Raw genomic sequence first — 27,237 nt, forward strand, 5'->3', positions numbered from 1 at the left:
ATGTCCTTCCTAATGCCAACAGAGGTGGTTTTCTATGTTTGGGGACTTTTTTACAAGAGACAGTTGTAACTCTCCTAGATTATTTTAATGTTAGTATAACATTACTATGTGGAGGTGCGTGGCTTAGTGGTTAGGGTGTCAGCACCATGGACGCAAGATTGTGGTTTCGATTCCTGGACAAGGTGACGCGTTGTGTTCTTGAGCAAAACATTTCATTTAACATTTCTACAGTCTGCTCAGCTGGCAAAAATGAGTAACGCTGCGATGGACTGGCGTCCTGTCCAGCTGGGGAACACATATGCCATAGAAACTGGGAAACTGGGCCCATGAGCCTGGGTAGGCTTTAAAAGGGCGCAAGTGGAAGCACGTGGTTTGGTGGTTAGGGTGTCAGCAACATGATCGTAAGATTGTGGTTTCGATTCCCGGACCGGGCGACGCGTTGTGTTCTTGAGCAAAATACTTCATTTCACATTGCACCAGTCCACTCAGCTGGCAAAAATGAGTAACGCTGCGATGGACTGGCATCATTTTGAAGACATTAGTGGTTGTGATGTTGGACGCCTGATCGTAAGGCAGAAGACAAGCTCAAGGTGCCATGCAATAGGACCGAACCTGGAATTATGTGGTTCGGTAGCAAGCTTTTAATCACACAGACACAACAGAATATGCTTCAACAAACGAACTCATATAAAGAATCTTGCAAACCAAATCCAAAAACGAAATTTATTCATTAAAACTTATTAAGACTACTCACAACTCTTGTTGTAAAGTCATGTTTTTGTTTTGTGATGAGCAATTATCACACAGAAAATATCAGCTTCCAAATCTTGTTTTCTGATTGGGCAAAAATGGAATAAGCGTATTACAAATTCAGATTCAGTGTGAAAAATTACATCAATATACCAAATTTGAAAATTTTCACTTCATTTCAAAATCTGTGACAGCAACAGAAAAGATCTAAAATGTGTGGGATTAAATACACAGAACATGAAAATTTTGAAGGAAAGGATTTTATTTAAAATATCAATTTTATATCAACAATACAGACATAGTTATATATATATATATGAAGCATTAGCTTATATTGGTGGAGGTGCAATGGCCCAGTGGTTAGGGCAGCGGACTCGAGGTCGGAGGATCACGGTTTCGATTCTCAGACTGGGCGTTGTGTGTATTTATTGAGCGAAAATACCTAAAGCTCCACAAGGCTCCATCCAGCAAGGGGCGGTGGCGACCCGTTGTACTCTTTTGCCCCAACTTTCTCTCACTCTTTCTTCCTGTTTCTTGAGTAACACTGTGATGGACTGGTGTCCCATCCAGCTGAGGGGAACACATACGCCACAGAAACCGGGCCCATGAACCTGGCTAGGCTTGAAAAGGGCGCATAAATAAAATAAAATAAAAGTGAAATTTTAAGACTTCATTTTTTTTTATGGGCATATATGGGTTAAGCCTTTAATGTTTAAACCGGCTGTATACAGCCCAAATATTCTACGCCAACCACTCCGAGAGTGTAGGGGGTGCTTTTACGTGCCACCGGCACGAGGGCCAGTCAGGCGGTACTGGCAACAGCCACGCTCAAAAGGTGTTTTTTACGTGTCACCTGCAGAGGAGCCAGTTTAGCAGAACTGGCAACGACCTGAATGCTAAAAGGTTAATGTAGTTCTCAGGGAGATTTAGTGTGACACAGAATGTGATAAGACTGGCCCCGTGAATTACAACAGGGGTCGCCACCAGCCCCTGCTGGAGCCCCATTGAGCTTTAGGTGTTTTCGCTCAATAAACACACACAATGCCCAGATTGGGAATCGAAACCGCGATCCTCCGACCGCGATTCCGCTGCCCTAACCACTGCGCCTCCACACAAAATTAGCTATGGGTGTCGACTACCAACTGAACATTTCGTAAGTTCAGTCAGATGCTCCCCAGCAAGTTCATGTCTAAACAAGTAGGAGCAGGTTTTACGCAACCAGGGGTATACGTGGGTCGATGGTGCACATGTCTGTGGAGTGCTCGGCCACTTGCATGTTAATTTCACAAGCAGGTTGTTCTGTTGTTTGGCTCAACTGGAACTCTTGTCGTCATAACCAACTGCCCCAGCATGGCCGCGGCCTTCGGGCTAAAACATTTTTAAGGATTTTAAGAGCGCCAGTTATTCTTCTGTATGGATAAACACATGTGTGGCCAATAGTCTTTTCCGAGAAAATGATTTACCACAGATGTCACAACGATAAGGCTTTTCACCTGTATGAATACGAACATGTTCAGTTAAATTACCTTTCTGAGTGAACGACTTTCCACAGATATCACAGTGATGTGGCCTCTCACCTGTATGAATATATTTGTGTTTGGTTAAATGGTAATTGACAGGAAATGATTTACCACAGACATCACAACGATATGGTTTCTCTTCCCTATGAATGTGTTTGTGTTTTGTCAGGTTTCGTTTCAGAGAGAACGCCTTACCACAGATATCACAATGGTGTGGCTTCGTCCCTGAATGAATCTGTCTGTGTTCTGTTAGCTTACATTTTTGAGAGAACGATTTACCACATATATCACAGTGATATGGTTTCTCACCTGTATGAATGTGTTTATGCTCGGTTAAATTACCTTTCTGAGAGAATGATTTACTACAGATATCACACTGATACGGTTTCTCCCCGGTATGGACACGCTTGTGTTCGGTCAAGTTACCTTTCAGAGAGAATGATTTACCACAGATATCACAGTGATATGGTTTCTCACCTGTATGAATTCGTATGTGTTCAGTTAAGTTGCTACTTCCAGAGAACGATTTGCCACAAACATCGCAGGCATATGTTTTATCTCCTGCATGAAGGTGTTTATGTTTGGTTAAGGTACTGCTTGTAGAAAACGGCTTACCACAGATATCACAGTGATATGGCTTCTCGCCTGTATGCATATGCTTGTGTTCGCTCAAGTGATGGCTTCGAGAGAATGATTTCCCACAGATATCACAGTGATATGGCTTCTCTCCTGTATGATTGCGTTGATGTACGGTTAAATCATGCTTTCGAGCAAAAGATTTACTACAGGTGTCACAGGGATATGGCTTCTCGCTTGTATGAGTGTGCTTGTGTTCAGCTAAGGTGCTTTTCACAGAGAATGATTTACCACAGATATCACAGACATATGGCTTCTCTCCCGTATGAACACGTATGTGGGTTGTTAGGTTTGTGCTTCGACAAAACGACTTACCACAGATGTCGCAGTGATACGGCTTCTCCCCTGTGTGAATACGTTTATGTTCAGTTACTTGATGATTTCGAGAGAATGATTTACCACAGATGTCACAGTGATAAGGCTTCTCTCCCGTATGAACACGTTTGTGTTTAATTAAATGATCATTTAGAGAGAACGTTTTATCACATACATCACACTGATATGGCTTCTCTCCTGTATAAATATGTTTGTACTCAGTCTCTGCACTTTCTTCAAAGAAGGATTTCCCAGAGATATCACAGTCATACGATATCTCTCCTGTATGAATAAGTTGGTGTGTAGTAAGTTCACATTTTTGAGAGAAGGTACTTTTACAGATATCACACTGGTATAATACTATTTCTGTGTCTTTTGGCATCTCATTAGAAAAATCAATCCATTCAGTCTGTGTCTCACATTTAACTGTACTCTCACACAATTCATTTTCCATAATTTTTCTCCACAATATACAAGTGTTTTTCTTCTAAATGGTTATATATTTTTATATACACATATATTTAATACCTGACACACATATTTCATCAGTTATTTTTCTATCAACAGTGATGTCAATCAAGAACTGTAGATCAGTGGTTTTCAACCAGGGTTCCACGGAGCCTTAGGGTTCTGCCAGTACAGTCCAGGGGTTCTGCAAGAAGTTACAAAACTGCTAAAATCGGCAGTAATTTTAAATTCTCCTGTGCAGATATGTGTGCATAAGACTATTAAATTATTGCACACGGGTTCCTCGAGCCAGTGGAATGTTTCCTTGGGGTTCCGCTCCAGCAAAAAGTTTGAAAAGCACTGCTGTAGATGCTGCAAATTACTTTGTGATCTGAGTTAAATTTCGATCCAAGACCACCATGTACACATTCCAGTTTATGAAATATACGTTTATTTCCACATTAATTCCAGTTCAGAAAAAAACCTATCCCAGTAATTTTACCACAGATTTGATAAAACTCAGTAGGCTATGTGTTCTGTATAATATGCTCCTTTAACCTTTAAAAGTTGATACGTATTGGTGATATATCCAAAGTAAAAAGCAATTCTTTAGTGATAATGTCATCTGATACCCTGAAATAATAGAAAAACAGTATAAGTAATAGAGGATACTTAAACAATCGAAATTCAACAACAGAAATTTTACTATATTTCTATATCATAGGTGCAGGAGTGGCTGTGTGGTAAGTAGCTTGTTTACCAACCACATGGTTCCGGGTTCAGTCCCACTGCATGGCACCTTGAGCAAGTGTCTTCTACTATAGCCTCGGGCCGACCAAAGCCTTGTGAGTGGATTTGGTAGACGGAAACTGAAAGAAGCCCGTCGTATATATGTATGTGTGTGTGTGTCTGTGTTTGTCCCCCTAACATCGCTTGACAACTGATGCTGGTGTGTTTACATCCCTGTAACTTAGAGGTTCGGCAAAAGAGACCGATAGAATAAGTACTAGGCTTACGAAGAATATGTCCTGGGGTCGATTTGCTCGACTAAAGACGGTGCTACAGCATGGCCGCAGTCAAATGACTGAAACAAGTAAAAGAGTATATATAAAGCTGAAGCTGTCTGTGTGTGGCAGGTTTGGTAACCTTCAACTAACACTATCTCCTCCCAGACCCTGCGGCGCAAGTTGACCAAAATTGAGAGTATGATAGAAGAAGGCTTGCTCTTCATTCCGTAGAAGATAAAATTCAAATCGGACCATGTTAACACCAAAAATTATTTACATCAAAATGGTGCTTTTTTTTTCTATGAAAATCCCTATTTTTTAACGATTTTTTGACTACTGTGTCGTCATTTTTCGGTGTATTTCAACCAGAAAAACGTTCACTTAAAGAGAATAACAAGCTACATAATGCAAAATTTTTACTTTTCAAAAATTCCAATTCTAAAGGGTCGAAAAGAAAACAAACCCGAGCAACCCTGGGCTATACTGCTAGTATATTTAAAAAGCGGCGTTAAACCACGATCCATTAGAATATAAACATCTTTAGAAATAATGGTTTTAAGCACACTAGATTATTTCCGACCTAATTACACAGAAATGTCTGAAAGACGTCAGTGGCTTCGTTGTAATAAATACAACTGTATCAACAGTCGACAGTGAAGAAATAGCAGTCAAATCTCCTCGATCTGTATCAAGGATATCCAAGCAAATCAAATACTGGATATACTTTCTATGAGAATATAATGAAATACTTGGAAGTGTTTTACTTTTCTATTATTACACATTCATTATTAGAGATATTTTGGGGTGCTACTCGAGAACAGTGGTCTCGGTGCGCGCACTCGCGTAGTCGCGCCAGCTAGTCGTGACTAGTCGATCCTACGACTACCTAGCAAAGTAAATAAAACACAAAATAAATAATTTTTTTTACACAAAGTAAATAATTTTTGTTAAACAAAGTAAGGATCGACTAGTCATGACTAGCTAGCGCGGGTAAGCGAGTGCGCGCACTGGGACCACTATTCTCAAGTAGTACCGATATTTTAAAGAATGATCTAGAATAAACTTGTAAATATGTAGTTGATTTGTCTGATTACCTGTTTAATTATCGATTTCAAATAATCTGCAGGACAATAGATTATCGATCTCTGCTTAGCAACATAAAAACTTTCACCATTATCTGTTGTCGATTTCGTTTTTTTAATTTTAATTACCCGAGTTCACCGAATTTTGCTAACAATAAAATATGTATTATATCTTACCTGTTGCGATATATAAATCAGTGTTTAATGTGAAATAGATTTAATTAAACCACAGAACGGTTTCACAGGAAATTAAAAACCTTGAAGAATGAGATTACAAAAACAGACACGGATAAACGAACCGCAATGGAAATCCGGAAGCTATCATCTCGTATACGCAAGTGCGCACACACGCACATAATTGGTCAGTTGTTTATTCTAGATCATTCTTCAAAATATCATCTCTAATAATGAACGAGTAATAATAGAAAAGTAAAACAATGGCAATCTTTCGTCTCTAGTAGACCTTTCCGTCGATTTCCGTAAAAAAATTTATTTTTTTTACATATGGGGTTGCGGGAACTTTTGAAGTAATGAGAGCGAAAGAGACTAAGAGAAAGCGATTGTATGACGAGGGAAGTTCTTTTGAAGTTACCGTGCATGGGAAGCATTGATGTACATGTGTGTGTGTGTTTGATGGCGTGTGGGAGACAGACAGTATGTTGTGTAAGTGAACTGCTTCTGTTAGTGTGTGTGAAGAGACAGAGTAATGTGTGAAAGAGAGAGATAACTGAAATTTTTTACTCGGTGTATGTGTATATGTATGTATGTATATTACTTCAAAAGTTCCCGCAAGCCCATATGTAAAAAAAAAAAAAAATTACGGAAATCGACGGAAAGGTCTACTAGAGACGAAAGATCGCCAAAACACTTATATATAATATAATGAAATCATTGTATACAGTGATCAGGTGCACAACTTGTCAGAAAGTGCGTATAAAGTATATTTGCTTGGATATCCTTGATACAGGTCCGAGGTGATTTGACTGCTATTTCTTCACCGTCGACTGTTGATACAGTTGTATTTATTACAACGAAGCCACTGACGCCTTTCAGACATTTCTGTGTAATTAGGTCGGAAATAATCTAGTGCGCTTAAAACCATTATTTCTAAAGATGTTTATATTCTAATGGATCGTGGTTTAACGCCGCTTTTTAAATATACTAGCAGTATAGCCCAGGGTTGCTCGGGTTTGTTTTGACTCTTTAGAATTGGAATTTTTGAAAAGTAAAAATTTTGCATTATATAGCTTGTTATTCTCTTTAAGTGAACATTTTTCTGGTTGAAATACACCGAAAAATGGTGACACAGCAGTCAAAAAATCGTAAAAAAATAAGGATTTTCATTGAAAAAAAGCACCTTTTTGATGTAAATAAGTTTTGGTGTTAACATGGTCTGATTTGAATTTTATCTTCTACAGAATGAAGAGCAAGCATTCTTCAGTTGTTCATAATTAATTATGTGTGTATCTTTTTATTTAAAATATATATTTATGTGAATGTGTGTGTGAGTGTATGCATTTATACATATAAAAATGCGTATATATATATTTATGTATATATATATATATATATATATATATATATATATATATATATATATAGAAAGAGCGGTTAAAACTATTTTAACTGCTCTTTCTAGTGAGTCAGATATCCTATTATCGGTTACCTCTTATGTGTTTGAATGTACAGTGTATTCTTCTCTGAATGATGTATAGTCTATTGACTAATTTTTTCCTTCTCGCTAGACCACTGGTTGCTAAGAAATTTTCTATAAATATTTTTGCTACCCTAAGATTTTTTAATATATATAAATTAGAGAAAAAAAAACCCACTTATGCAATTCAAATAATGACAGACTTAAACCAAATCATAAATAAAAAATAAAATATATTTTTATAAAACATATAACTCCCTAATATTATTATTATACAGTGGGGGGAAATAAATATTCGTACATGTCAAAATTCTTTATTTAATTTCTAATGAACATAAATGGGATATACCAATACTATATTTGCATACACATGCATAAACTAAGAATATGCAAAAGAAACTTATAAATTATAGTAACTAAGGAATTTATATTCAATTATAAATATTTAGGAGTGAAAAAAGTATTCGTACAAAACATAAATAACTGATAATTTTGATTTATTTCTTCGTAGCATAACCATTATTCAGTTCCACTTCAACCAATCTCTTGTAGTTCTTAATCAATGACTCGCATGTTTCTTTAGGAATTTTTTCCCATTCTTCTTGACAAATTTTCTTCAAATCTCCAATGCACTTTGGGGCTCTTGAATGAATTTTAATTTTCAAATAACTCCACAAATTTTCAATGGGGTTCAAGTCGGGTGACTGGCTTGGCCATTCTAATAATTTTATATTGTGATCGACAATCCATTTTTTAGTAGACTTCGCCGTGTGATGAGGGTCGTTACCCTGTTGTAAAACCCACCCTTCACAAAGCTGGAGCTTTTCTACAGACTCCCGTAAATTATTGTTCAAAATATTTTGGTACATCTCTGCATTCATTCTACCATCTATCACATGTAAATTGCCAGTACCATTTGCAGAGAAGCATCCCCATACCATGATGTTGCCACCTCCAAACTTTACGGTAGGAATCGCGTTTTTCCTCCCACCATGGCTATGCGAATTTCGTCCAAACAATTCAATTTTCGACTCGTCTGTCCATAGAACATTTTCCCAGAATGTATCAGATTTATCTTTATGTTCATAAAAAAATTTTAAACGGGCATCTCTATGCCTTTTAGACAACAGCGGAGTTTTTCTAGGGGAGAGTGACTCCACTTCATTCCTATGAAGTTCATTGCTGATAGTTCGTAGTGTAACACTCGTCCCTGAAGCCAACAAATCTTCTTGCAACTCCTTTCTGGTGATCATTGCGTTTTTTCCGATTCTTCGTTTCATTTTTCTTACAGATCTAGGAGAAATCTTGCGTGGTGCACCGGACCTTAGTCTGTTTTCAACAGTTCCCGATTCTTTATATCTTTGAATAAATGAACATATGGTAGTAAATGGAACACAAAGGGTCTTTGATATATTCCTGTAACTTTTACCTGCTTTCCACTGTTCAATAATTAAGTTTTTCACTGAATTTGTGAGTTCTTTACTTTTCGCCATTCTTACGATTCTACTTTACGTTGTCTCAGTGCTGAATGAAGAATCTGGTGTTTTGGCACTTAAAAATGACAACTGATTTTAACAGTATTTTGGGGCATAGAAAATCATAAATTTATTCTGTACGAATATTTTTTCACCCCTAAATATTTATAATTGAATATAAATTCCTAAGTAATTATAATTTATTAGTTTCTTTTGCGTATTCTTAATTTATGCATACGTATGCAAATATAGTATTGGTATATGCCATTTATGTTCATTAGAAATTAAATAAAGAATTTTGACATGTACGAATATTTTTTCACCCCTAAATATTTATAATTGAATATAAGTTCATTAGTTACTATAATTTATTAGTTTCTTTTGCATATTCTTAATTTATGCTTACGTATGCAAATATAGTATTGGTATATCTCATTTACGTTCATTAGAATTTTGACATGTACGAATATTTATTTCCCCCCAATTACGGATAAAACTACTTTAATGATTTTATCAAGTGGCCAGTGGGAAACAAAAACCTTGTAGGGTAACATTTTATACTAATTTATAAATTAATATATATGTGTGTGTGTGGGTGCTAAATACGATCGATTCGCTGCGGAATGAGCTACTGGACAGGGCAATGTTTTAACCTAAATCTTCTCAGAAATAACCTGTCTAACGTAATACCCACACGTCTGTTGTCTTCGAATCTAAAAACTTCTGTACTACTAGCGAACAGTGGTCCCGGTGCACGCGTTCGGATACTCGCGCATCCGCGCTAGCTAGCCGTGACTAGTCGATCCTTACTGTGTGTTTTTGTGTTATTTACTTTGTTTAAAAAATTATTTACTTTGTGCTTTTGTGTTTTACTCTTTTCTCTTTTACTTGTTTCAGTCATTTGACTGCGGCCATGCTGGAGCACCGCCTTTAGTCGAGCAAATCGACCCCGGGACTTATTCTTTGTAAGCCCAGTACTTATTCTATCGGTCTTTTTTGCCGAACCGCTAAGTGACGGGGACGTAAACACACCAGCATCGGTTATCAAGCAATGCTAGGGGGACAAACACACACATACATATACACACATATATACGACAGGTTTCTTTTCAGTTTCCGTCTACCAAATCCACTCACAAGGCATTGGTCGGCCCGGGGCTATAGCAGAAGACACTTGCCCAAGATGCCACGTAGTGGGACTGAACCCGGAACCATGTGGTTGGTTAGCAAGCTACTTACCACACAGCCACATTTACTTTCTTTAATAAAAATTATTTACTTTGTGTAAAAATTTTTATTTATTTTGTGTTTTATTTACTTTGTTAGGTAGTCGTTGTAGGATCGACTACTTACGACTAGCTAGCGCGGACGTGCACGCCGGATCCAGTCTTCGCTAGTAGTATCCAGCTAAGCAAATGGCCTTTCCTGAATGCATTAAACTAGCCACAATTAAATAAATTCAGTTCGTTTCGAACCACGCTTGTTGAACTGAATGTGTGTATGTGAGCGTATGCATGTGTACATATAAAGATATTGCACTAAAAATAATGTTCGGTCGCATGTGCAAGCGCACATACTCTATGCAGCACAGATACGTGGGTACTACTAGCGAACAGTGCTCCCGGTGCGCGCACTTGCGCGTCCTCGCTGACTAGTTGTAAGTAGTCGATCCTGCAATTTTTTAAAACTAAGTAAATAAATTATTTTTATAAACAAACTAGGGTTAGGGTTAAAAAGTCGTTGTAGGATCGACTACTTACGACTAGCTTGCGCGCACCGGGACCACTGTTCGCTAGTAGTACTAGGGTTAGGTTTAGGGTTAAAAAGTCGTTGTAGGATCGACTACTTACGACTAGCTAGCGCAGATGCGCGAGTGCGCACACTGAGACCACTGTTCGCTAGTAGTACCGATACGTGTAGTACAATTTATTTTTAAAAAACTATTTGACAAAATATAAGATTAACAAAGAAATTTGATGACGTACCAGTCTCTGTATATTTTATAATTGAAATCAAGGTACTTTTTGGTTATCTCCCCATAAAAAACTATCGATACTGTTTAATCCTCAATAAAAATTTTAAAAAAAGAAGAAAATTCAATAAACCTGAAAACTGAAAAAATTATTCATCTTATTGAATCTCTCTTTACTCTTTTAATTGTTTCAGTTATTTGACTGCGGCCATGCTGGAGCACCGCCCTTTAGTCGAGCAAATCGACCCCAGGACTTATTCTTTGTAAGCCTAGTGCTTATTCTATCGGTCGCTCTTTCGCCGAACCGATAAGTTACGGGAACGTAAACACACCAGCATCGATTGTGAAGCGATGTTGGGGGGACAAACACAGACACACAAACATACACATATATATACATACTCTTTTACTTGTTTCAGTCAATTTGACTGCAGCCATGCTGGAGCACCGCCTTTAGTCGAGCAAATCGACCCCAGGATTTATTCTTTGTAAGCCTAGTACTTATTCTATCATTCTCTTTTGCCAAACTGCTAAGTTACGAGGACGTAAACACACCAGTATCGGTTGTCAAGCGATGTTGGGGGTGACAAACACAGACATACAAACATATACGCACACATACATATATACGATAGGCTTCTTTCAGTTTCCGTCTACCAAATCCACTCACAAGGCTTTGGTCGGCCCGAGGCTATAGTAGAAGACACTTGCCTGAGGTGTCATGCAGTGGGACTGAACCCGGAGCCATGTGGTTGGTAAGCAAGCTACTTACCACACAGCCACTCCTATGCCTATATATATATATATATACACATATACAACGGGCTTCTTTCAGTTTCCGTCTACCAAATCCACTCACAAGGCTTTGGTCGGCCCGAGGCTATAGCAGAAGACACTTGCCTGAGGTGTCATGCAGTGGGACTGAACCCGGAACCATGTGGTTGGTAAGCAAGCTACTTACCACACAGCCACACCTATTTGCAAAATTTCCTTTAAAAATATAAGAAGAAAAAAGTGTTGGGACATGGAGGAAACGACTTGGATGAAAGGAAAGGAAGAAAGCTAAATCAAAGTTTTGTTGAACAAAAGAACCATATTTGTATAAAGGAGTTGCTGATTTGTGGCGAGCCGGCAGAAACGTTAGCACGCCGGGCGAAATGCTTAGCGGTATTTCGTCTGCGTTACGTTGTGAGTTCAAATTCCGCCGAGGTCGACTTTGCCTTTCATCCTTTCGGGGTCGATAAATTAAGTACCAGTTACGCACTGGGGTCGATGTAATCGACTTAATACCTATGTCTGTCCTTGTTTGTCCCCTCTGTGTTTAGCCCCTTGTGGGTAATAAAGAAATAGGTAGTTTGTCTGCCGCTATGTTCTGAGTTCAAATTCCACTGAGGTCGACTTTGCCTTTCATCCTTTCGGGGTCGATAAATTAAGTACCAGTTACGCACTGGGGTCGATGTAATCGACTTAATACCTATGTCTGTCCTTGTTTGTCCCCTCTGTGTTTAGCCTCTTGTGGGTAATAAAGAAATAGGTATTTTGTCTGCCGCTACGTTCTGAGTTCAAATTCCGCCGAGGTTGACTTTGCCTTTCATCCTTTCGGGGTCGATTAAATAACTGCCAATTACGCACTGGGGTTGATGTAATTGACTTTATCGGTTTGTCTGTGTTTAGCCCCTTGTGGGTAGTTAAGAAATAGGATGGATGTGAGATGTAGTTACTACTTATACTTGAACTGATGAGGTCGATGCCAGGAGCCATATATGACTGTAGATATTGGGAGCTCACTGTTATTTGTGGAGGCGCAATGGCCCAGTGGTTAGGGCAGCGGACTCGCGGTCATAGGATCGCGGTTTCGATTCCCAGACCGGGAATTATTGAGTGAAAACACCTAGTTCCATGAGGCTCCGGCAGGGGATGGTGGTGATCCCTGCTGTACTCTTTCACCACAACTTTCTCTCACTCTTACTTCCTGTTTCTGTTGTACCTGTATTTCAAAGGGCCGGCCTTGTCACTCTCTGTGTCACGCTGAATATCCCTGAGAACTACGTTAAGGGTACACGTGTCTGTGGAGTGCTCAGCCACTTACACGTTAATTTCACGAGCAGGCTGTTCCATTGATTCGGATCAACCAGAACCCTCATTGTCATAACTGACGGAGTGCTTCCACCACTGTTATTTGTAGTGTCAGAAGTCAAAATTGTACAGAGAAGAAAATGACAAAATCTCTTGGGTTTGTAACTGATATGAGGAGGTTTTCTTTGTTCCTTCTTGAGCCATGCCTGACTCATAAGGACTGGTTTCTTGGCATATAGGTTCCCCACCTGGACGGGACGCCGGTCCGTCACAGGTGAGCTGCAAGATGCAGGAGGAAAGAGTGAGAGAAAGTTGTGACAAAAGAGTCAGCAGAAGTTCGCCATTATCTTCTGCCGGAGCCGCATGGAGCTTAGGTGTTTCGCTCATAAACACACACATCGCCCAGTCTGAGATTCGAACCCATGACCCCTCGACCGCGAGTCCACTACTCTAACCACGTGCCTCCACATATATATATATATATATATATATATATTGTTTGTTCCTTCACGAGCCATGCCTGGCTCATAAGGGCCGGTTTCCCGGTTTCTTGTCATATAGGTTCCCCACCTGGACGGGACGCCAGTCTGTCGCAGGTGAGCTACAAGATGCAGGAGAAAAGAGTGAGAGAAATTTGTGGCAAAAGAGTCAGCAGAGGTTTCGCCATTACCTTCTGCCGGAGCCGCATGGAGCTTAGGTGTTTCGCTCATAAACACACAAATCGCCTGGTCTGAGATTCAAACCCATGACCCCTCGACTGCGAGTTCGCTGCTCTAACCACTAGGCCATGTGCCTCCACTATGTGGATGTTGAATATGAAGAAAAGCTGTGTTGAAGATGAAAATTCTATGAAAGGACAGCAGCCAAAGTTGTTGATAACCAAATTTTATTTCCTGTTACATAAACTGTATCTCCAAACTACGAGGGGCAGTCATGTGTAAACAATCAAGAATTATTTCTTCTAGTATGGATGTTGCAGTTTTCATGTTTGTTAACTACTAAATGTTAAAATAGGGGTCAGAGGAAGATAAAGATAGAATGAATGTATGTAGCTGGAAGTTCATAAAGTTGATAGGCTATAACTTAAATGTACCCTGTGGTTATCAGCAGTAGTTGGTAGACGTAGAATGAAGATGCTGTAGGTGTAGGAGTGGCTGTGTGGTAAGTAGCTTGCTTACTAACCACATGGTTCTGGGTTCAGTCCCATTGTGTGGTACCTCAGGCAAGTGTCTTCTACTTTAGCCTCGGGCTGACCAAAGCCTTGTGGTTGGTAAGCAAGCTACTTACCACACAGCCACTCCTACGCCTATGATAGGCTTCTTTCAGTTTCCATCCACTAAATCCCTTCACAAGACTTTGATCAGTCTGATGCTATAGTAGAAGACACATTGGGATTGAACCCAGAACCATGCCTATGCTTAGACTTTCTACATATAAAATCAATAGAGAATAATTAAAGAGTAAAACAACTTTATTTTTCTTTCAAGTTTTAACAAATAATCACAAAATATGATGATGTCAGAATTGGAAAATCTCAATCTCGCAGCTGAAATGACTAAAGATTGAGATTAATGTTTTTAGACAGACAGGTCCAACACTCAGTACAAAATGGGAGATTTCACACAACTAGTGATATTTTCCTGTATGGATAGTTATATGCCTGGTTAAGTGATTTCCTTGGGAGAATTATTTGCCACAGATGGATGAAGTATTGAAGGCCAATCTCAAAATCCTGGACCTTACAAAGGAGATGACAGCCGATTGCTGTACTGGAGAAGACCTGCCCACCACAACGGAATTGAGTTCCTGAAACCAAGGTGTTATGTAAAAAGCACTGGTGATGGGGCTATGGCAGAAACACCCAGTACACTCTGTGGAATGGTTGGCATTAGGAAAGGTATCCAGTCATAGAAACCAAACCAAAACAGACTATGGAACCTGGTGCAGCCCCTGGTCTCATCAGTTCCTGCGAAGCCATGGAAAACAGACATTAAATGTTGATGAAGATGATGATGTCACGGTGACGTTTTCTCTCCGGTTTGTGTTTAGATAAAGTATCATTAAGAGGAAATGATTTACCACAGATGGATGAAGTATTGAAGGCCGATCTCAAAATGCTGAACCTTACAAAGGAGATGACAGACGACCGAGATATGTGGTGCATTGCTGTACTGAAGTCCTGCCTACCACAACAGAACTGAGATTCTGAAACCAAGGTGTCATATAAAAAGCACTGGTGATGGAGCCCGTTATAAAATACCCATTACACTCTGTGGAGTTGTGTGGCATTAGGAAAGGTATCCAGTTGTAGAAACCAATGCAAAACAGATTTTGGAACCGAGGTGGCTCCTAGCCTTGATAGTTCCTGCTAAGTCGTACAACCCATGCCAGCATAGAAAACGGGGGTTCAATGTTGATGATGAAGATTATGATGTCACAGTGATGGTTTCTCTCTTGTATGAATGAGCTTGTGTCTAGTGAAAGTACCATTCATAGCAAACGATTTACCACAGACCTCACAGTGATACGGTTTCTCACCTGTATGAATACGCTTGTGAGTAGTTAAGTTACCTTTTTGAGCGAATGATTTACCACAGATATCACAATGATATGGTTTCTCTCCTGTATGAATACGTGTATGAGTAGTTAGGTAATCTTTTTGTGAGAATGATTTACCACAGATATCACATTGATATGGTTCCTCTCCTGTATGAATGTATTTGTGCTTAATTAAGTCACCGCTTCCACTGTATGACTTACCACAGATATCACAGTGATATGGCTTCTCACCTGTATGAATACGTTTATGTTGAGTTAAGTTACAACTTATACTGAACGACTTGCCACAGATATCACAATGGTATGGCTTTTCTCCTGTATGAACACGTTTGTGTTTTGCCAAACAACTTCTTCCAGAGAATGATTTACCACAGATATCACACCGATATGGTTTCTCACCTGTATGAGTGTCCCTGTGCTGAATTAAATTACTATTCTGAGAAAATGATTTACCACAGATATCACACCGATATGGTTTCTCACCTGTATGAATACGTCTGTGAGTAGTTAAGTCACTACTTCCAGAGAATGATTTACCACAGATATCACAATGGTATGGCTCCTCTCCTGTATGAATACGTTTATGATGAATTAAACTATTCATCTGAGAGAATGTTTTACCACAAATATCACATTGATATGGTTTTTCTCCAGTATGAACACGCTTGTGAGTAATCAAGGTCCAATTGGCAGTGAATGTTTTACCACAGATATCACAGTGATATGGTTTCTCCCCTGTATGAATGCGTTTATGGGCAGTTAAGTTATGATTCTCAGAGAATGATTTACCACAGACAGCACAGTGATATGGTGTTTCTCCTGTGTGAACGCGTTTATGAGTTTTTAAGGTACTATTTTGAGAGAATGACTTTCCACAGATATCACACTGATGTGGTCTCTCACCTGTGTGGAAGTATTTATGTTTACTTAAGTTATCCTTTATAGAGAATGACTTATCACATATGACACAGCAGTATGGTTTCTCACCTGTATGAATACGTTTGTGTTTAGTTAAGAGTTTATTTAGAGAGAATGATTTACCACAAATATCACAATGATATGGTTTCTCACCTGTATGAGAGTATTTATGTTGAGTTAAGTTACTCTTTACAGTGAATGATTTACCACAGATATCACAGTGATATGGTTTCTCTCCAGTAGAAATGCATTTATGAGTAGTTAGGTTCCCTCTCCGAGAGAAAGACTTTTTGCAAATATCACAACAGTACGATAATTTTTCTCCTTCTTTCGTCATCTCTTCACGAAGTAAGCTATCCTTTACATTTCTCACATAACTCATTGTTCTATAATGTTTCTGATACTACCACAATAAATAAATATTTTTCTTGTATTTCTTCTTATATATATATGTTTCTGTTGACTTCAGTATCCGAAGGCCATACATTTCCTTGTAAATGTATCCATGTTTAATTAGAATGTGAAATGTAAATATTTCAGGCAGTGAGGAAGTGAAATATCTATCAATCTCAGACAAGAACACAGTATTTCAGTTATTGATTCATAGATATATTATATAAACATGTTTATATCTGTTATTTATCACATCTTCCTTTAGTCTTTCAAAGTTTATTAATATTCATGACGTATCTCAAGTAAAAATCCGTTTATGCCACAGACGTCTGATATTCTGAAATGATATAGAAACAATATATAATAAAGAAAATAGTTTAAAAGGAGAGATTCAATAATAGAAATGTTAGTATGTTTTTATAAGGATAAACTGTGGATACAAATTTTTACCTCATGAGTTACTTTCTATTTTGTTATTAAAATTATATTCTACAACCTTGAGGTAATGTCTACATATTCACAGGCATCGGCTCCTCCACCTTCAGATATTATCTAACATTTTAAACTACAGAATCATCGTCATTTCAGAATTTAACTCCTGTTTTCCATGCTGGCATGGGTTGGACTGCTTGAGAGGAGCTGGTGACCCAGGAGACTCCACCAAGCCTTGTGATAACATTGTTCTATCTTCAGAAATGTGGTTAGTCATTGTTGTTCAACCATAGGCCTGATCTGATAGAGTAGGTTATTCTTAATGTTTAAAACTAAAATGGGCAGTTCAGGGAAAACATTTTTGCTGTTATTTCTAGCCAGTTGACTAACCCTTTAGATGTACTTAATCCTAGGTTTGCCTGGATTGAGTAGGTTTATGATCAATGGCATTCCTACCATGACTGCCTCAGCCTTCTTTCTGGCCTAGCATAAAACTACATTATCCTCCAACATAATTCTCAGTTTTCAATTCCAGACAATGGAATTTAAAGTGAAGTTAACTGCTATTTCTAGCACATATATTGACCACGTAGGCACCCTCTCAGTGAATTATTTTTCTTTAGTCCCAGGTCAGCTTTGCCTGAGCAAACCTATTATGAAAGGCAGGCTGTTTTGAAGACTGTTGTGAATATGACAGATTAAAGACGACAAGTTTTTTTCAGTTTCTCTCTACCAATAATCCACTTGCAAGGCTTTGGTCAGCTTAAGGCAATAGCAGAAGACACTTGCCCAAAGTGCCATGCAGTGGGACTGAACCAGGAACCATGTGGTTAAGAAACAAACTTCACAGGTACACCTATTTCTTTACTACCCACAAGGGGCTAAACACAGAGGAGACAAACAAGGACAGACAAACGGATTAAGTCGATGACATCGACCCCAGTGCGTAAATGGTATTTATTTAATCGACCCCGAAAGAATGAAAGGTAAAGTCGACCTCGGCGGAATTTGAACTCAGAACGTAACGGCAGACGAAATACGGCTATGCATTTCGTCCGGCGTGCTAACGTTTCTGCCAGCTCGCCGCCTTATGGCTAGAGATAACCGCTACGATGAAAACAATACACAACTTTTAATGGACACAATCTGCAAGCGGAATAACGAATATGCACGTAAACAACAGTGGAGGCGCAATGGCCCAGTGGTTAGGGCAGCGGATTCGCGGACGGAGGATCGCGGTTTCGACTCCCAGACCGGCCGTTGTGTGTGTTTATAGAGCGAAAACACATAAAGCCCCACGAGGCTCCGACAGGAGGTGGTGGCGATCCCTGTTGTCCCCTTTCGCCCCAACTTTTTCTCACTCTTTCTTTCTGTTTCTTGAGTAACGCTGCGATGGACTGGCGTCCCGTCCAGCTGGGGGGAACACATACACCACAGAAACTGGGCCCATGTGCCTGGCTAGGCTTGAAAAGGGCGAATAAATAAAAAATATATAAAACGTAAACAACAAGCGCATGAGTGGCTGTGTGGTAAGTAGCTTATTTACCAACCACATGGTTCCGGGTTCAGTCCCACTGCGTGACACCTTGGGCAAGTGTCTTCTACTATAGCCTCGGGCCGACCAAAGCCTTGTGAGTGGATTTGGTAGACGGAAACTGAAAGAAGCCCGTCGTATATATGTATATGTGTGTGTGTTTATGTTTGTGTGTCTGTGTTTGTCCCCGCAACATCGCTTGACAACCGATGCTGGTGTGTTTATGTCCCCGTTACTTAGCGGTTCGGCAAAACAGACCGATAGAATAAGTACTGGGCTTACAAAGAATAAGTCCTGGGATCGATTTGCTCGACTAAAGGCGGTGCTCCAGCATGGCCGCAGTCAAATGACTGAAACAAGTAAAAGAGTAACATATTACATTCACCTTAGTTCACTAGTTAATCATCATTTCATGTGATTACTATAATCAATAAACTTAATTAATTAGGGTATATTTAATACACGTAAAAAAGCAAGACATTCCGAAATTTCAACTCAACCGAAATGTATATAAATATTTTACCTGGAGTTTTATATAAATCACGGATTAATGTAAATTATTTTTAATTTACATTAAGAGGCGATTCCACAGAGAACTGAATATTGAGACATTCTAAGAAAAAACGAAACGTAAACAGCGAAACGAACTATTAATCTGGATGTTGTGTACATCGTGTCATTAATCTATTACTGTTTACAAAACTTATGTTACCGTTTTTATACTTTTCAATTGCTTCAAAATACATTTAGAAATATAGTACAGATTTTTAAATAATGTATTCGAAAGATTATCTAGACGAAATTATAATTTATTAATGCGAATTATAAGAAAAGGTGCAAAACTAGAAGTGGAATGATGAAAACGAAGGATCGTTGTCTGGTCAAAACATAGAAAGAAGATTATTTGGAATAGATTAAAATATAATTAATTAAAAGTTACGTTAGGGAAGTTTTCCCCCAAATTCCCTAAAACAACTGAGATATTAGATCATTTTTAATATAATGATTCTGTGGTATTTTAAAATTTGGTAAAATGGAAAGTTTTCAGCTTTTAATTGTAGATAGAGTTATTGGGATATTTTCCTTTTGAACGACACTTTGTAACATAATTTCTAGGTAACTAAAAAGTTTTAAACTTCATATACTGGTAGAATGTGTTTGTAAAACATCATTTTCTCTTGGCTTTATTGAGAAAATTCTGTAGGTTGTAAGATATTTCGTCTGAAATCTTTTGCATTTAGGCAATTTTAACCAATCAATTACCTCCATTGACGTAAATAACATTCTGTGCATTATGAATATGTCCCTCCTTTAAGAAACAGATTGGGTTTATTTACATTTGTGAAGAAAAAAGATACCCTTCCCCTACCCCTAAATCTAAAATAGATTGAAATGCAATAGATCGATACTAGGGTTATAATTATGGGTGACAATTTCATACGACACCGCTACAGAAAATGGGATTTTTTTCTAGCTGTTTAAAACATTTTAGTTACCTAGAAATTATGTTACAAAGTGCCGTTCAAAAGGAAAAGATCCAGATATTGTTACATCTCGAACTTCGCTAGATTATTATTTGAAAAAAAAATGTTTTGAAATGCCAAAGATTATTTTCTTGAAAATAATCATAAATCACAAGCTAAAAGTTATGTTATTTTAGCCAATCAAAAGACTACATTGGTGGCATATCATCTGAGCTGATCTCCATCAACGTTTTTGTGGTCTTTTGACCTGCTAGAAATAGCAGGTCAGATAACTGCTTACAGTGGAAACTTAGTTCCTCTTTGTTCGGTCTATATTTATTATGTCAGTATTACTCTTTTACTTGTTTCAGTCATTTGACTGCAGCCATGCTGGAGCACCGCCTTTAATCAAGCAACTCAACCCCAGGTCTTATTCTTTTGTAAGCCCAGTACTTATTATATTGGTCTCTTTTTGCCAAACGGCTAAGTTATGGGGACGTAAACACACCAGCATCGGCTGTCAAGTGATGTTGCAGGGACAAACACAGACACACACACACATATATATATATATATATACATATATACAACAGGCTTCTTTCAGTTTCCGTCTACCAAATCCACTCACAAGGTATTGGTCGGCCCAGGGCTATAGCAGAAGACACTTGCCCAAGATGCCACGCAGTGGGACTGTACCCAGAAACATGTGGTTGGTTAGCAAGCTACTTACCACACAGCCATTCCTGCGCCTATATACATATATACGACAGGCTTCTTTCAGTTTCCGTCTACCAAATCCACTCCTAAGGCTTTGGTCGGCCCGAGGCTATAGTAGAAGGCACTTGCCGAAGGTGCCACGCAGTGAGACTGAACCCGGAGCCATGTGGTTGGTAAACAAGCTACTTACCACACAGCCACTCCTGGTTTATTTAAACATCTTTGTTTCAATGTGTTCAGCAAAGTAAAGGAAAGAATCTGAAATAAATGTAATCTGATGAAAATAACGATGTTGTCTTAATGACTTGTAGGAACGTGGTGGTTTTTTAGTTAAGCAACCGTAATATATCATAACGTATATTAAATGTTCTTATAAGCCAACACCACGTTCTACGGCATTAGCAATGATCTTTATATTATTATGTTATCTGACGTTTCATTGTTTGTTTACATGTGATATCTTGATACTGTAGCGGACGCTTAGTAAAACTCTTCCTCTCTCTCTGACATATATAACATAAATACGGACGTACCAGATAACAGCTAACCTTCGGCCGCTTGGGCCCTGTTATGTCCACTACTCTGATTGGTTGGTATTGGCGCAATGCTTAGCGGTATTTCGTCTGCCGTTACATTCTGAGTTCAAATTCCGCCGAGGTCGACTTTGCCTTTCATCATTTCGGGGTCGATTAAATATGTACCAGTTACGTAATGGAGTCGATATAATCGACTTAATCCGTTTGTCCTCTCTGTGTTTAGCCCCTTGTGGGTAGTAAAGAAATAGGTATTTCGTCTGCCATTACATTCTGAGTTCAAATTCCGCTGAGGTCGACTTTGCCTTTCATCCTTTCGGGGTCGATAAATTAAGTATCAGTTACGCACTGGGGTCAATGTAATCGACTTAATACCTATGTCTGTCCTTGTTTGTCCCCTCTATGTTTAGGCCCTTGTGGGTAATAAAGAAATAGGTATTAACGCAATTTTTCTCTTGTTCAATTACGCGCCAATGTGCAACCCAACCAATCGCAGCCTTCTGATAAGGTCCCATGACAGAGTTTTTCTAAAGCTCCGTTTGAGCCTATAATTTGCTATAAAACACAGCGATTCATTGAGTTGAGCGTCTTTGGTTCTGACCACAGACCACAGCGCACTCAGCCAGTTCCGGCAATATCAGCAGTATTTCCAGACCTCCATCTTATCGATGCCAACAACATCTCTACGTACACATCAACTTCGCCGGAATGAATCAGATGAGGGATCAGGCTATGGTAGAAACTGTAAGATGTCCGTTATATGCATGTATGTATGTATGTGTGTGCTAGTGTGTATATGTGTGTGGTCTGTTTGTGTTTGTTTCCCATCACTGCTTGACACTAGGTGTTGGTTTGCTAACATCGGCATGGCTTAGCAGTTTGCCAACAATGGCCAATAGAATTAGGGGCCTGGTATGAAAATAAGGACCGGGATTGCTTCATTCAAATAAATCCCTTTAAGGTGGTGCCCCAGCATGGCTGCAGTCCATGAAAAAAGACAAGAACCTCACATTACTAGGGTTCAATCTCAAATCTCTTTGGAAACGTATCCTTATCAGATGACGGTGATTCAGTAGCAGACCCATGGAAGGAATCAGATGAGGGATCAGGTTTTGATATCAGAAGGGAGCAAGTCGCTGTCAGCGCCATCACTGGAGATGCTCTCCATAAGATAATCTTTGTGGCCAGTTCTGGTGACATGTAAAAGATGCCCAGAATATTCTGTAAAGTAGTTGGCATTAGGAAGGGCATCCAGCCATAGAACCATGTCACAATATACGACAGGTCCCTGGTGCAGCTCCCAGGCTGACCAGATCTAGACATGGAAAATGGATGTTCAATGATTATATACATATATAAGCGCAGGAGTGGCTGTGTGGTAAGTAGCTTGCTTACCAACCACATGGTTCTGGGTTCAGTCCCACTGCGTGGCACCTTAGGCAAGTGTCTTCTACTATACCCTCGGGTCGACCAATGCCTTGTGAGTGGATTTGGTTGATGGAAACTGAAAGAAGCCCGTCGTATATATGTATATATATATGTGTGTGCTTGTATGTCTGTATTTGTCCCCCTAGTATTGCTTGACAACCGATGCTGGTGTGTTTACGTCCCCGTCACTTAGCGGTTCGGCAAAAGAGACCGACAGAATAAGTACTGGGCTTACATAGAATAAGTCCCGGGGTGGAGTTGCTTGATTAAAGGCGGTGCTCCAGCATGGCCGCAGTCAAATGACTGAAACAAGTAAAAGAAAAAATATATATATATATATATACACACACACACACACGATATACGATGGACTTCTTTCAGATTCCATTCACAAGATTTTCATGGGCTTCTTTCAGTTTCCATCCACTAAATCCATTCACAAGACTTTGGTCAATCTGATGTTATTGTAATAGACACTTGCTAAAGGTACTAAACATTGGGACTGAACCCAGAACCATGTAGTTGGGAAGCAAACTTATTACCACATGGTCATACCTATGCATATGCTTAGACATTTTACATATAAAATCAATGGAGAATAATTAAAGAGTAAAACAACTTTATTTTTCTTTCAGGTTTTAACAAATAATCACAAAATATGATGATGTCAGAATTGGAAAATCTCAATCTCGCAGCTGAAATGACTAAAGATTGAGAATAATGTTTTTAGACAGACAGGTCCACAAATAGAAATCGATCAACATCAATGGAAATTGCAGCTGTGATACCAGTGCCGGTGGTACGTAAGAGAACCATCCGAACGTGGCCGTTGCCAGCGTCGACCCGACTGGCCTCGTGCCGGTGGCACGTAAAAAGCACCATCTGATTGTGGTCGTTTGCTAGCCTCGCGTGGGCCCCGTGCCGGTGGCACGTAAAAAGCACCCACCACACTCACGGAGTGGTTGACGTTAGGAAGGACATCCAGCTGTAGAAACATTGCCAGATCAGACTGGGCCTGGTGCAGCCTCCTGGCTTCCCAGACCCCGGTCGAACCGTCCAACCCATGCTAGCATAGAAAGCGGACAGTAAACGAAGATGATGATGATGATGAGGTCCAACACTCAGTACAAAATGAAGATTTCACACAACTAGTGATATTTTCCTGTATGGATAGTTATATGCCTGGTTAAGTGAATTCCTTGAGGGAATGATTTACCACAGATGGATGAAGTATTGAAGGCCAATCTCAAGATACCGAACCTTACAAAGGAATTGACAGACAGTTGAGATATGTGGGGTATTGCTGTACTGGAGAAGACCTTCCCACTACAACAGAATTGAGATGCTCTGTGTTTCTTTCAATTAATTGTAAATATAACAAAGAATTTAGTAAAATAACTTAGTTATCATTAAGCTACTGTTAGGATCATAAATTGTGACTAAGGTTTGGTGGTATATTTTAATTCAAAACTTATGAAAACAAGACATTTATACTACAGAGCCAGTTTAGTATCAAAAGGGTTAAAAGAAAGGTGTTATGTAAAAAGCATTGGTGATGGGGCCATGTTAGAAGCACCCAGTATAATCTGTGGAGTGGCTGGCATTAGAAAAGGCATCCAGCTGTATAAATCAAACCAAAACAGACTATGGAATCTGGTGTGGTCCCTAGACTTGCTAGTTCCTGCTAAGCCGTACAACCTATGCCAGCATAGAAAACAAGGGTTCAATGTTGATGAAAAAAGATGATGATATCAGGCGTAGGAGTGGCTGTGTGGCAAGTAGTTTGCTTACCAACCACATGGTTCCGGGTTCAGTCCCACTGTGTGGCACCTTGGGCAAGTGTCTTCTACTATAGCTTCGGGCCGACCAAAGATTTGTGAGTGGATTTGGTAGATGGAAACTTAAAAGAAGCCCGTCGTATATATATATATATGTATATGCGTGTGTGTGTTTGTCCCCCTAGCATTGCTTGACAACCGTGTGTTTACGTCTCCATTACTTAGCGGTTCAGCAAAAGAGACCGATAGAATAAGTACTGGGCTTACAAAAGAATAAGTCCGGGGGTCGAGTTGCTCGACTAAAGGCGGTGCTCCAGCATGGCCACAGTCAAATGACTGAGACAAGTAAAAGAGAGAGTAAAAGATATTACAGTGATATTTTCTCTCCTGTATGAATGAGCTTGTGTTTAGTCAAAGTACCATTCAGAGCGAATGATTTACCACAGGTATCACAGGGATATGGTCTCTCACCTGTATGAATACATTTGTGAGTAGTTAAGTTGGCTTTTTTAGAGAATGACTTACCACAGATATCACAGCAATATGGCTTTTCACCTGTATGAATACGTTTGTGGGTAGTTAAATTTCCTTTTTGAGAGAATGATTTGCCACAGGTATCACACTGATATGGCTCCTCTCCTGTGTGAATGTATCTATGCTTAGTCAAGACACTATTTCCAGAGAATGATTTACCACAGATATCACAGCGATGTGGATTCTCCCCTGTGTGAATACGTCTGTGTGTACTTAATGCACCGTTTCGAGTGAATGATTTATCACAAATATTACAGTGATATGGCTTCTCTCCTGTATGAATATATTTGTGCTCAGTCAAGACACTCCTTCTACTGAATGATTTGCCACAGATATCACAGCGATACGGCTTCTCACCTGTATGAATACGTTTGTGTTTTGTTAGGTGATTACTTACACTGAATGACTTGCCACAGATATCACAACGATACGGTCTCTCTCCTGTATGAATACGTTTGTGTTTAGTAAAGTAACTACTTCCAGTGAATGATTTACCACAGATATCACAATGATAGGGTTTCTCACCAGTATGAGTGTATCTGTGTTGAATTAAATTACTATTCTGAGAAAATGATTTACCACAGATATCACACCGATATGGTTTTTCACCTGTATGAATACGTTTATGTGTAGTTAAGTCACTACTTCCAGAGAATGATTTACCACAGATATCGCAATGGTATGGCTCCTCTCCTGTATGAAGACGTTTATGATGAATTAAACTATTCATCTGAGAGAATGTTTTACCACAAATATCACAGTGATATGGTTTTTCTCCAGTATGAACACGCTTGTGAGTAATCAAGGTACCGTTAGCAGTGAATGATTTACCACAGATATCACAGTGATATGGCTTCTCCCCTGTATGAATACGTTTGTGTTTAGTCAAGAGGTCATTTTGAGAGAATGATTTACCACAGATATCACAGTGATATGGTTTCTCTCCAGTAGAAATGCATTTATGAGTAGTTAGGTTCCCTCTCCGAGAGAAAGACTTTTTGCAGATATCACAACAGTTCGATAATTTTTCTCCTTCTTTCGTCATCTCTTCACGAAGTAAACTGCCCTTTACATTTCTCACATAACTCATTGTTCTATAATGTTTCTGATACTACCACAATAAATAAATATTTTTCTTGTGTTTCTTCTTATATATATATGTTTCTGTTGACTTCAGTATCCGAAGGCCATAAATTTCCTTGTAAATGTATCCATGTTTAATTAGAATGTGAAATGGAAATATTTCAGGCAGTGAGGAAGAGAAATATTGCTATCAATCTCAGTCCAGAACAAAGTATTTCACAGTTATTGATCATAGATATATTATATAAACATGTTTATATCTGTTATTTATCACATCTTCCTTTAGTCTTTCAAAGTTTATTAATATTCATGACGTATCTCTAGTAAAAATCCGTTCATGCCACAGACGTCTGATGTTCTGAAATGATATAGAAACAATATAAAATAAAGAAAATAGTTTAAAAGGAGAGATTCAATAATAGAAATGTTAGTGTCTGGGGAGAGTCATTTTCTTTTTGTGCTTTACAATTTAACACACTCACTGGTAAAATTTCCACTCATTTCTTATTTTTATTATCCTAAAATTGTTGGTGCATCATGCAACCTTTAGGTTAAATTATAAGGCACAAAAAGAAAATTACATCCCACGACCACCTGATGCCTTCCTTATATCTTTGTCACACTGACATGTATTGATGTTTTAATACATATTTTACTCTATAAACATATTTAATGGAATGATGATGCACCAGAGGGTGGTCCAATCCTGGGATGAAATAAAAGTTCGCGAAAAGCTTTTCGGATTTATGGGGAGGAGGGGTTGTAGAAAAATAGAAAAATTCTGTTTCCATGATCGTACGAACTTCTGCGTGTAGATCATAAATTCAGTTCTACTTAAGAAGTGTGGTCCCGGTGCGCGCACTCGCGTATCTGCGCTAGCTAGTCGTCATTAGTCGATCCTTACTTTGTGTTTCTGTATTTTATTTACTTT

The 27,237-nt window shown here is 39.0% G+C and overlaps 2 protein-coding genes across 2 annotated transcripts in view; both read right to left on the reverse strand.

The window, feature by feature from the left end:
* Nucleotides 1-1,840: 1,840 nt before the first annotated feature.
* On the reverse strand, nt 1,841-3,806 carry LOC115225361 (zinc finger protein OZF-like). Its single transcript, XM_036514224.1, has 2 exons — nt 2,142-3,806; nt 1,841-2,091 (listed from the first exon to the last, which is right to left on the reverse strand). Exon 1 carries the CDS (start codon nt 3,673-3,675, stop codon nt 2,152-2,154), a length of 1,524 nt encoding a protein of 507 aa, XP_036370117.1. The 5' UTR covers nt 3,676-3,806; the 3' UTR covers nt 1,841-2,091; nt 2,142-2,151.
* Nucleotides 3,807-15,617: 11,811 nt separating this feature from the next.
* Nucleotides 15,618-27,237, reverse strand: part of LOC115225006 (zinc finger protein 239-like) — a gene marked incomplete at its 3' end in the record, with an annotated part of 188,247 nt that continues 176,627 nt past the window's right edge. The window contains exons 2-4 of the mRNA XM_036514293.1: nt 16,619-17,141; nt 16,481-16,534; nt 15,618-16,060 (exon numbers count right to left, since the gene is read on the reverse strand). Of these exons, the coding sequence (XP_036370186.1) occupies nt 15,618-16,060; nt 16,481-16,534; nt 16,619-16,793 (672 nt within the window). The remainder of the gene's footprint in view (nt 16,061-16,480; nt 16,535-16,618; nt 17,142-27,237) is intronic.

This window comes from Octopus sinensis, linkage group LG27, assembly GCF_006345805.1.
Source record: "Octopus sinensis linkage group LG27, ASM634580v1, whole genome shotgun sequence".
Classification (NCBI taxonomy): domain Eukaryota; kingdom Metazoa; phylum Mollusca; class Cephalopoda; order Octopoda; family Octopodidae; genus Octopus; species Octopus sinensis.

Coding starts and splice junctions, on each gene's coding strand:
- LOC115225361 (XM_036514224.1), bottom strand. CDS start 3,675: ATGGAAAATGAATTGTGTGAGAGTACAGTTAAATGTGAGACACAGACT.